At 43.5% G+C, this 11,642-nt stretch overlaps 1 protein-coding gene across 1 annotated transcript; it reads left to right on the plus strand.

Annotated features, from left to right (window-relative positions):
- Nucleotides 1-889: 889 nt before the first annotated feature.
- Nucleotides 890-11,390, plus strand: LOC103432393 (endo-1,4-beta-xylanase 5-like). Its single transcript, XM_070806714.1, has 5 exons — nucleotides 890-990; nucleotides 9,453-9,616; nucleotides 9,707-9,805; nucleotides 9,886-10,674; nucleotides 10,845-11,390. Exons 2-5 carry the CDS (start codon nucleotides 9,560-9,562, stop codon nucleotides 11,199-11,201), a joined length of 1,302 nt encoding a protein of 433 aa, XP_070662815.1. The 5' UTR covers nucleotides 890-990; nucleotides 9,453-9,559; the 3' UTR covers nucleotides 11,202-11,390.
- The last annotated feature ends 252 nt before the right edge of the window (nucleotides 11,391-11,642 follow it).

Below are 11,642 nucleotides of genomic sequence, written 5' to 3' on the forward strand. Positions count from 1 at the left end.
TCTCTCTCTCTCTCTCTCTCTCTCTCTCTCTCGATCTTTCTTGATCTCTCTCCCGGCCTTTCTGATCTGCTCGTCAGTTTTTGAACTAGCAATCGACCTACAATGAACATTCGGGGCAACAACATTCTGCTTGTGCTGTTATACGCTTTTGCTTTTGCAGGTTTGCTTTGTATTTCTATCATAGTTTTATGAAAAATAATGAGTTTGAATCATTATAAAGCTTCGGAATGAAGATTAAACACTTACTGGCCCGGTCTCTCATTAGGGTTCTTAGTTTTGGTGTTAATGTTGAATTTGTTTGGTGGGGCTCATGGACTGAGCCTCAGGGAGAATAGCTTCACTATCACCAATTTTATACAATCGGTTACACCTAAGAGACAGTCGAGGCCAAGACAATTATAAGTCACCCTAAGCAAGGGAACAATACTGCCATTGATACTGTTGAGCCGTAACTTGTGCCTGAAGGCAAAACAGAGCGACCAAAACAGTACTGCTATTGTTTGTGTTTAAACAATATCCAAATTACCTAGCTATGTAGTTAAACAGTATCAAATTTATTTATTGACAATATTACCTATGTATTTTACTTTTAATTCATCGCAACATAATACGATTAACAATTAAACAATTGCTTTGTGCTTTACAGGGTTTGACGTAAATGGCTTATCCTATGATTACACGGCCAGTATTGAGGCAAGTTTCCCAACAACTGTTTTGTTAGGTTTACGTAGATTAATTAAATGTAACAAATTTGTTCCTCTTGTTTACAGTGTTTGGTAAAGCCTCACAAACCACAATATCGCGGAGGAATCATTGCAAACCCTGAACTAAATCTTGGCGTGAAAGGATGGTCTACTTTTGGCAATGCAAAAATACAACACCGAGAATAAGAAGGCAACAAATTCATTGTGGCTCATAGTAGAAACCAGCCACATGACAGTATTTCGCAGAAGACGTACTTGCAAAGAAGCAAGCTCTACACATTCTCTGGTACTTAACCAACAACAACAACAACAACAAAGCCTTTTCCCACTAAGTGGGGTCGGCTATATGAATCCTAGAACGCCATTGCGCTCGGTTTTGTGTCATGTCCTCCGTTAGATCCAAGTACTCTAAGTCTTTTCTTAGAGTCTCTTCCAAAGTTGTCCTAGGTCTTCCTCTACCCCTTCGGCCCTGAACCTTTGTCCCGTAGTCACATCTTCGAACCGGAGCGTCAGTCGGCCTTCTTTGCACATGTTCAAAATCACCGGAGCCGATTTTCTCTCATATTTCCTACAATTTCGGCTACTCCTACTTTACCTCGGATATCCTCATTCCCAATCTTATCCTTTCTCGTGTGCCCACACATCCCACGAAGCATCCTCATCTCCGCTACACCCATTTTGTGTACGTGTTGATGCTTCACCACCCAACATTCTGTGCCATACAACATCGCTAGCCTTATTGCCGTCCTATAAAATTTTCCCTTGAGCTTCAGTGGCCTACGACGGTCACACAACACGCCGGATGCACTCTTTCCATCCAGCTCGTATTCTATGGTTGAGATCTCCATCTAATTCTCCGTTCTCTTGCAAGATAGATCCTAGGTAGCGAAAACGATCGCTTTTTGTGATCTTCGCTAGATTGCTCCGGTCATTAGTGTGGATAAGTATATAAATGGATAGAGATAGGAAAGCAAACACAAGATGTACGTGGTTCACCCAGATTGGCTACGTCCACGGAATAGAAGAGTTCTCATTAATTGTGAAGGGTTTACACAAGTACATAGGTTCAAGCTCTCATTTAGTGAGTACAAGTGAATGATTTAGTACAAATGACATTAGGAAATATTGTGGGAGAATGATCTCGTAATCACGAAACTTCTAAGTATCGGAGTGTGGTGTCGTCTTGACTTGCCTTATCTGTCTCATAGGTAGATGTGGCATCTTCTCTGGAAGTACTCTTCCTCCATCCAGGGGTGGTATCTTTAACTGGTGGAGATGCACAAGGTAATGTATCAATTTCACTTGAAGCTTACTTGTAGTTTCAGGCTTGGTCAAGCGCGATACAAACCATGTAGTAGGAGTCCCCCAAGTCGCCGAGCTAGGGGGTCTGCTGAAAGAGGTGACAGACAAGGTAAGCAATCAGAGCTCCGACTGATTGTTCACCTTCTCCCCATCTTGCAGCAGCATGAAGGATAAAGAGAAGAAAAATGAGAAGAGATGATATGAGATACTTTTGCTTTTGAAGAAGTAACTTTCCACAGGCTTATTCTTGAACTGAGCTGGAGGGTTTTCTGGTTTCCTCCAGAGTATAAGGCCGACTGAAGAATTTGAGGGTCAAAACAAGTCCATCAAATCTAGAGTACGTTCCACCCTGCTGATATGGGATACTTTTGCTTTTGACAGAGTAATGAATGTATCGGCACGTGTGCTGTTACGCTTGTCTCCACATGCTTCCTTGTATCCTTCGCACTTGCCCTATCTGTTCCTCAAGCAGATGCGGAATCTTCCCTGGAAACATAAGATGTTGAAGATGAGTACTCGAGAGCAATGCCAGGTAAGTAATCAGGTAAGGGGTTCCAGGCAGTCAGTTCCTGGCTGGAAGCTTGATTCCAAGTGCTGACTGATTGCTCTCTTTCTCCTTGTCTTGCAGGTAAAAACAAGGCCAAAAGAAAAGACAGGGAAAAAGCATGATATGGGATACTCTTGCTTTTAACCCTGATGATATGAGATATTCTTGCTCTAGTATAGCTTGTTTGCAGAGGTATTATCGGGGGGAAAGAAAGCTGAATATTTCGAAAGGCTTCGTTGGGAGTGCCCTCTCAGATATGATGAAGGGTTGAGCATTTTTGCAGGTCTGCCTGTCCGTTGGGGATGGAGGTCGACATATATAGGAGTCTCCCTAACAACAAGTAGTAATGCTATTCCTTTACCCTGCTTGGTCATAGCACGGTAGTGGGAGCTGCCTGTTTCACATGTTTTAACTCTGTCAGAGCACTTTGAAAAAGTGGTCTGTGGTATCTGGCTCTCGAGATTCGGAGAACGATGCCTCTTCGATTTTTGAGAAAGCAATCATGATGGGGGTATGACTCTCGAGATTCGGAGAGCAGTGTCTCTTCGATTTTTGAGGAAGTAATCATGTTGGGAGTCTGGCTCTCGAGATTCGGAGGACGGTGCCTCTTCGATTTTGGAGCAAGCAATCTTGTTGGGAGTGTTGTCTCGAATGTGAGTAAAGGTTGGGCATGTTTGCTAGTCTACCTTGCCACGAAGCACAAAGGTTGACACACAGGGACTTTCCAATTATCCAGCAATGGTACTGTTCCTTTACCCTCTCTTCGATTTTGAGAAAGTAGTCATGTTGGGAGTCTGGCTCTCGAGATTCGGAGGACGGTGCCTCTTCGATTTTGGAGCAAGCAATCTTATTGGGAGTGTTTTCTCGAATGTGAGTAAAGGTTGGGCATGTTTGCTAGTCTACCTTGCCACGAAGCACAGAGGTTGACACACAGGGACTTTCCAATTATCCATCAGTGGTACTGTTCCTTTACAGTTGTGGGTAATAATATGGTAGCTAGACCTTCAAAATTTATGTGTCTAAACTTTTGTTAGTGCTGTTTCTTTGCTATTCTTTTACCTTTCTTGGTCAGAGCGATGTAGTGGGAGCTGCAAGCTTCACGTGCTCAACTTTGGCAGAGAACTTTGGCAAAGTTATTTGTGGTACCCATGAGCTATTGTTGCGTGTGGGAAGTGGGTGATTGAACAGTAAGATTCATGTGCTTTCTACTTCACCAGAAGTCTTCGACAGAATGCCCATAATTTCTGCAAAGCTGAGTGTGCGTGTGACAGGTGCTGACAAGGCTAGAAAAGTAGGTGCCTCTTCGATTTCTGAGATCGGTCCTCGTGGTCTCTGAGCAGCCCAGCTTTTGAGAAAGCGAGCGCCTCTTCGATTGATTCGGAGAACTATGCCTCATCGATTTTTGAGAAAGCAATCATGCTGGGGGTCTGGCTCTCGAGATTCGGGGAGCAGTGTCTCTTCGATTTTTGAGAAAGTAATCATGTTGGGAGTCTGGCTCTCGAGATTCGGAAGGCGGTGCCTCTTCGATTTTGGAGCAAGCAATCTTGTTGGGAGTGTTTTCTCGAATGTGAGTAAAGGTTGGGCATGTTTGCTAGTCTACCTTGCCACGAAGCACAGAGGTTGACACACAGGGACTTTCCAATTATCCAGCAATGGTACTGTTCCTTTACCCTCTCTTCGATTTTTAAGAAAGTAGTCATGTTGGGAGTCTGGCTCTCGAGATTCGGAGGACGGTGCCTCTTCGATTTTGGAGCAAGCAATCTTATTGGGAGTGTTTTCTCGAATGTGAGTAAAGGTTGGGCATGTTTGCTAGTCTACCTTGCCACGAAGCACAGAGGTTGACACACAGGGACTTTCCAATTATCCAGCAGTGGTACTGTTCCTTTACCCTTGTGGGTAATAATATGGTAGCTAGACCGTCAAAATTTATGGGTCTAAACTTTGTTAGTGCTGTTTCTTTGCTATTCTTTTACCCTTCTTGGTCAGAGCGATGTAGTGGGAGCTGCAAGCTTCACGTGCTCAACTTTGGCAGAGAACTTTGGCAAAGTTATTTGTGGTACCCATGAGCTATTGTTGCGTATGGGAAGTGGGTGATTGAACAGTAAGATTCATGTGTTTTCTACTTCCCCAGAAGTCTTTGACAGAATGCCCATAATTTCCGCAAAACTGAGTGTGCGTGTGACAGGTGCTGACAAGGCTGGAAAAGGCTGGAAAAGTAGGTGCCTCTTCGATTTCTAAGATCGGCCCTCGTGGTCTCTGGGGAGCCCAGCTTTTGAGAAAGCGAGCGCCTCTTCGATTTTTGAGATCGGCCTTCGTGGTATTTGAGCAGCCCAACTTTTGAGAAAGCAAACGCCTCTTCGATTTCTGAGATCAACCCTCGTGATCTCTAAGCAGCCCAGCTTTTGAGAAAGCAAACGCCTCTTCGATTTCTGAGCAGGCGCCTCTTCGATTTCTGAAGCTTCGTCGAGTGCAGATTTTTATAGGGGCTGGCATTAAGTTCCAAAGCACACTTGAATCTCCACCAGTAGAAGCTTCATTCTTGCACTTCTAAGATCTTGATTTGTCCGACCTCTTCTCTCTTCAACACCTTTGAAAATGTCTGGCCCCTCCGACCGTCGTTTTGACTTGAACCTTGTTGAAGAGGCAGCCCCGCCTTCTCCAGACAACATATGGCGCCCATCCTTCGTCTCCCCTACTGGTCCTCTTACCGTTGGGGATTCCGTGATGAAGAATGATATGACCGCTGCGGTGGTGGCCAGGAACCTTCTCACTCCCAAAGATAACAGACTACTTTCCAAACGGTCTGATGAGTTAGCTGTTAAGGATTCGCTGGCTCTCAGTGTTCAGTGTGCAGGTTCTGTGTCTAATATGGCCCAACGCCTATTTGCTCGAACCCGCCAAGTTGAATCATTGGCGGCTGAAGTGATGAGTCTCAAACAGGAGATTAGAGGGCTCAAGCATGAGAATAAACAGTTGCACCGGCTCGCACATGACTATGCTACAAACATGAAGAGGAAGCTTGACCAGATGAAGGAAACTGATGGTCAGGTTTTACTTGATCATCAGAGATTTGTGGGTTTGTTCCAAAGGCATTTATTGCCTTCGTCTTCTGGGGCTGTACCGCGTAATGAAGCTCTAAATGATCAACCTCTGATGCCTCCTCCTTCTAGGGTTCTGTCCAGTACTGAGGCTCCAAATGATCCCCCTCCGGTGCCTTCTCTTTCTAGGGCTCTACCGACTGCTGAGACTTCTCCTAAGCAACCTTTGTGAAGGCTCCCTCTTGTGTGCTTATTTTGACTCATGTATATGTACATATTTGTAGCTTATCGGGGATATCAATAAATAAGCTTTCCTTCATTTCAACGTATTGTGTTAAATACACCAAAGCCTTCTTCGCTAAGTTCTTTGAATTTTCTTTTGTTAAAGCTTGTATGTTGAAGCTTTCTGAGTGGAGCATGTAGGTTGGGGTAGTGTTCCCTTAATTTCCCGAGTGAGGAAAACTTCTCGGTTGGAGACTTGGAAAATCCAAGTCACTGAGTGGGATCGGCTATATGAATCTTAGAACGCCATTGTGCTCGATCCTGTGTCATGTCCTTCGTTAGATCCAAGTACTCTAAGTCTTTTCTTAGAGTCTCTTCCAAAGTTTTCCTAGGTCTTCCTCTACCCCTTCGGCCCTGAACCTCTGTCCCATAGTCACATCTTCTAATCGGAACGTCAGTAGGCCTTCTTTGCACATGTCCAAACCACCGTAACCGATTTTCTCTCATCTTTCCTTCAATTTCGGCTACTCCTACTTTACCCCGGATATCCTCATTCCTAATCTTATCCTTTCTCGTGTGCCCACACATCCAACGAAGCATCCTCATCTCCGCTACACCCATTTTGTGTACGTGTTGATGTTTCACCGCCCAACATTCTGTGCCATACAGCATCGCCGGCCTTATTGCCGTCCTATAAAATTTTCCCTTGAGCTTCAGTGGCATACGGCGGTCACACAACACGCCGGATGCACTCTTCCACTTCATCCATCCAGCTTGTATTCTATGGTTGAGATCTCCATCTAATTCTCCGTTCTTTTGCAAGATAGATCCTAGGTAACGAAAACGGTCGCTCTTTGGTATTTCTTGATCTCCGATCCTCACCCCTAACTCGTTTTGGCCTCCATTTGCACTGAACTTGCACTCCATATATTCTGTCTTTGATCGGCTTAGGCGAAGACCTTTAGATTCCAACACTTCTCTCCAAAGGTTAAGCTTTGCATTTACCCCTTCCTGAGTTTCATCTATCAACACTATATCGTCTGCGAAAAGCATACACCAAGGAATATCATCTTGAATATGTCGTGTTAACTCATCCATTACCAACGCAAAAAGGTAAGGACTTAAGGATGAGCCTTGATGTAATCCTACAGTTATGGGAAAGCTTTCGGTTTGTCCTTCATGAGTTCTTACGGCAGTCTTTGCTCCTTCATACATATCCTTTATAGCTTGGATATATGCTACTCGTACTCCTTTCTTCTCTAAAATCCTCCAAAGAATGTCTCTTGGGACCCTATCATACGCTTTTTCCAAATCTATAAAGACCATGTGTAAATCCTTTTTCCCATCTCTATATCTTTCCATCAATCTTCGTAAGAGATAGATTGCCTCCATGGTTGAGCGCCCTGGCATGAACCCGAATTGGTTGTCCGAAACCCGTGTCTCTTGCCTCAATCTATGCTCAATGACTCTCTCCCAAAGCTTCATTGTATGACTCATTAGCTTAATACCCCTATAGTTCATGCAATTTTGTACGTCGCCCTTATTCTTGTAGATAGGCACCAAAGTGCTCATTCGCCACTCATTTGGCATCTTCTTCGTTTTCAAAATCCTATTGAAAAGGTCAGTGAGCCATGTTATACCTGTCTCTCCCAAAAGTTTCCACACTTCGATTGGTATATCGTCTGGGCCTATTGCTTTTTTATGCTTCATCTTCTTCAAAGCTACAACCACTTCTTCCTTCCGGATTCGACGATAAAAAGAGTAGTTTCTACACTCTTCTGAGTTACTCAACTCCCCTAAAGAAGCACTCACTTCATGTCCTTCATTGAAAAGATTATGAAAATAACCTCTCCATCTGTCTTTAACCGCGTTCTCTGTAGCAAGAACCTTTCCATCCTCATCCTTGATGCACCTCACTTGGTTTAGGTCCCTTGTCTTCTTTTCCCTTGCTCTAGATAGTTTATAGATATCCAACTCTCCTTCTTTGGTATCTAGTCGTTTATACATATCGTCGTAAGCCGCTAACTTAGCTTCTGTGACAGCTTTCTTCGCCTCTTGCTTCGCTTTTCTATACCTTTCACCATTTTCATCAGTCCTCTCCTTGTATAAGGCTTTACAACATTCCTTCTTAGCCTTCACCTTTGTTTGTACCTCCTCATTCCACCACCAAGATTCCTTTTGGTGTGGGGCAAAGCCCTTGGACTCTCCTAATACCTCTTTTGCTACTTTTCGGATACAACTAGCCATGGAATCCCACATTTGGCTAGCTTCCCCCTCTCTATCCCACACACATTGGGTGATTACCTTCTCTTTGAAAATGGCTTGTTTTTCTTCTTTTAGATTCCACCATCTAGTCCTTGGGCACTTCCAAGTCTTGTTCTTTTGTCTTACTCTTTTGATATGTACATCCATCACCAACAAGCGATGTTGATTAGCCACGCTCTCTCCTGGTATAACTTTGCAATCCTTACAAGTTATACGATCCCCTTTCCTCATTAGAAGAAAATCTATTTGTGTTTTTGACGACCCACTCTTGTAGGTGATCACATGTTCTTCTCTCTTCTTAAAGAAGGTGTTGGCTAAGAAGAGATCATATGCCATTGCAAAATCCAAGATAGCTTCCCCATCCTCGTTTCTCTCCCCAAAACCATGGCCACCATGAAAACCTCCATAGTTGCCTGTCTCCCTGCCCACGTGTCCATTTAAATCTCCTCCTATAAATAACTTCTCCGTCTGGGCAATTCCTTGCACCAAGTCTCCAAGATCTTCCCAAAATTTCTCCTTCGAACTCGTATCCAACCCTACTTGAGGTGCGTACGCACTAATCACATTGATAAGTTCTTGTCCTATTACAATCTTGATTGCCATGATTCTATCTCCTACCCTTTTGACATCTACAACATCTTGTACCAAGGTCTTGTCCACGATGATGCCAACACCGTTTCTCGTTCTATTTGTGCCCGAATACCAAAGTTTAAACCCTGAGTTTTCTAGATCCTTTGCCTTACTACCAACCCACTTAGTTTCTTGTAGGCACATAATATTTATCCTTCTCCTCACCATAACTTCCACTACTTCCATAGATTTTCCCGTTAAGGTTCCTATATTCCACGTTCCTAAACGCATTTTGCTCTCTTGAACTCTACCCTTCTGTCCTAGCTTCTTCACCCTCCCCCGTCTAATAGGATCAAAGTACTTCTTTTGTGTGTCCCGGGTAAAGTTGATAGGAGCATATGCTCCCAAACAACTTTGAGTGGAGTCGTTCGAAAAGAAGTTTCTATGGCCCCCTTGCTCATTTAACACTGCATCCGGGTGCCGATGGAGATACAGCGACCCTTGCTCACTTATCACTGTGCTCAGGCCACACAGCGCGCCACTTACGGGTGACGCCCTAGCTTTAGCGCGATTTTGTTCTGGATTCATTTTCATAAGGATTCGACGTGGTCATGGAGTGCCGGCTGTCGACTACCTGACGCCCTCCCCCTCCTCCTTTATCCGGGCTTGGGACCGGCCATGTAAGACATAGGCGGAGTTCTCTGGTACTTAACCAATTACTCTTTTTTACTGATTCATGGTATAATTATCAACTAATTACTTAATCGATAATTGTAACAATGTTTCCGGTTTGTGTTGGTGCAGCTGGGATACAAGTGAGTAGCAGTAGTGCTCCGGTATCAGCAATTTTCAAGACAAGTAGCGGATTTGTACATGTTGGTGCAATTGTAGCTGAATCCGGCTGCTAGTCCATGCTCAAGGGTGGCTTAACCGTCAATGCCTCAGGTCCCGCCGAGCTCTACTTCGAGGTATTTGTTTCTGCTATATGTATGATATTTACTGATATTTTTTTTCTGTTAATCTTTTATAACTAACAACCATCAAACCTCTTAAATCAGAGCGAGAACACATCTGTTGAGATCTTTGTTGATAGCATCTCCTTACAACCATTCACTCAGAAGCAGTGGAATTCTCATCAACAACAAAGCATTGAGAAGGTGAGTTTGATCAGGCCATATAATTACTAGTGAAACAAGGCTAACTAAACGCAAATGAACTAACTATACACTTTTTACAGGTTCGTAAGACGAATGTTAGAATTCAAGCGGTCACCGAGCAAGGAAATCCACTAGAAAATGCAACAATCATCATCCAACAAAAGGCTCCAGGCTTCCCCTTCGGTGTTGCAGTCAACAAGAACATCCTCACCAACACAGCCTACCAAAACTGGTTCACTTCAAAGCCTTTCAAAGTCACAACGTTTGAAGACGAAATGAAATGGTACACCATGGAGCCTTCTCCAGGCCAAGAGGACTACTCCGCTGCTGATGCCTTGGTTCAGTTTGCAAAGCAACACCAGATTGCAGTCCGAGGCCACAATGTGTTCTGGGAGGATCCTGATTACCAGGCCGGTTGGCTTAACTCGCTCTCTGGCCAACAATTCTCCGATGCCGCTAACAAGAGGCTCAATTCTATTATGGGGAGATACAAGGGACAAGTCATTGCTTGGGATGTTAGCAACGAAAATTTGCATTTTAATTTCTTTGAGAGTAAGATGGGTGCAACTGCGTCTGCTGAATTTTACAATTGGGCTAGTAAAGCTGATGATACAGCCACACTGTTCTTGAATGATTACAATACCATTGAGGAGAGTGGAGATAAAGATTCGATTCCGGCTAAGTACCTTCAGAAGCTGAGAGACATACAAGGGTTTCCCGGTAACAGTAATGCAAAGATGGCGATTGGTCTCGAGTCACATTTCCAGACTCCTAACATTCCATACATAAGATCTTACATTGATACTCTTGCTGGTGCAAATGTGCCAATTTGGATTACAGAATTGGACGTCGTTAGTGGTCCCAATCAGGTAAAATACTGCGCCTCTCCACCTATTGCCAATAATGATTTTGCGTTCGATAGCAGAGCGAGAAATTTATTTATGTCACATGTGAAGGAACATAGGTATTGACTTTATAAACATAAAAATCACAACTCTGCGGAGTAGTTAACTTTTCTGTTTTTTGGTTATACGTGCAGGCATCATACTTAGAGCAGATTCTAAGGGAGGTGCATTCTCACCCTAAGATTCAAGGCATTGTCATTTGGGCTGCATGGAAACCTTCAGGATGCTACAGAATGTGTTTGACGGATAACAATTTCAAGAACTTGCCCACCGGCGATGTTGTCGACAAGCTCACAAGTGAGTTCGGTTTGACTTCGGGCTTAGCTTCTGGCACGACGAACGCAAATGGTTTCTTCGAGGCCTCGCTTTTCCACGGCGATTACGAAGTGAAAATTACTCACCCCTTGGTCGACTCCCCCTTCGTTCGGGGTTTGAATGTGGCACCAACTACTGAGTCCCAGCAACAATTGCACGTCCAACTTAATGCCTGAAGAATAATTACGTTTTCTCTTGTTTTTGTAAGCACTTTTGGGTCTGAAAGGTGCAAAAGAAAGACAAAAACAGAGGTATTTTAGAATACCTCATTTTGTTGCAATTATTTTCTTATTTTCTTTTTCTAGTGCCAGTCGAACTGTTGACCCGGTGGACTTTATGTGAACACAAAGCCACTAGGCTACATAGAGACCGGCTGTGTCTACGTTTCACTTTATTATCTTTGTGTTTTCCATATTGCTTCAATGGGAGGAAAATTGACCATATATCTTTGTGTTAGTCGTTAGATTTTATTTTCACAACTATTAGATCTTTTATTTTATCTCATTCATTCATTCATTTTTCTTACCACTTAGTGCTACATAATTGATATTTAAAAACAAGAGAACATGGATGATAAAAATTCATAATATTTATAAGATCATTATGGAGTGTGTATA

Source organism: Malus domestica, chromosome 10 (assembly GCF_042453785.1).
Source record: "Malus domestica chromosome 10, GDT2T_hap1".
NCBI lineage: Eukaryota > Viridiplantae > Streptophyta > Magnoliopsida > Rosales > Rosaceae > Malus > Malus domestica.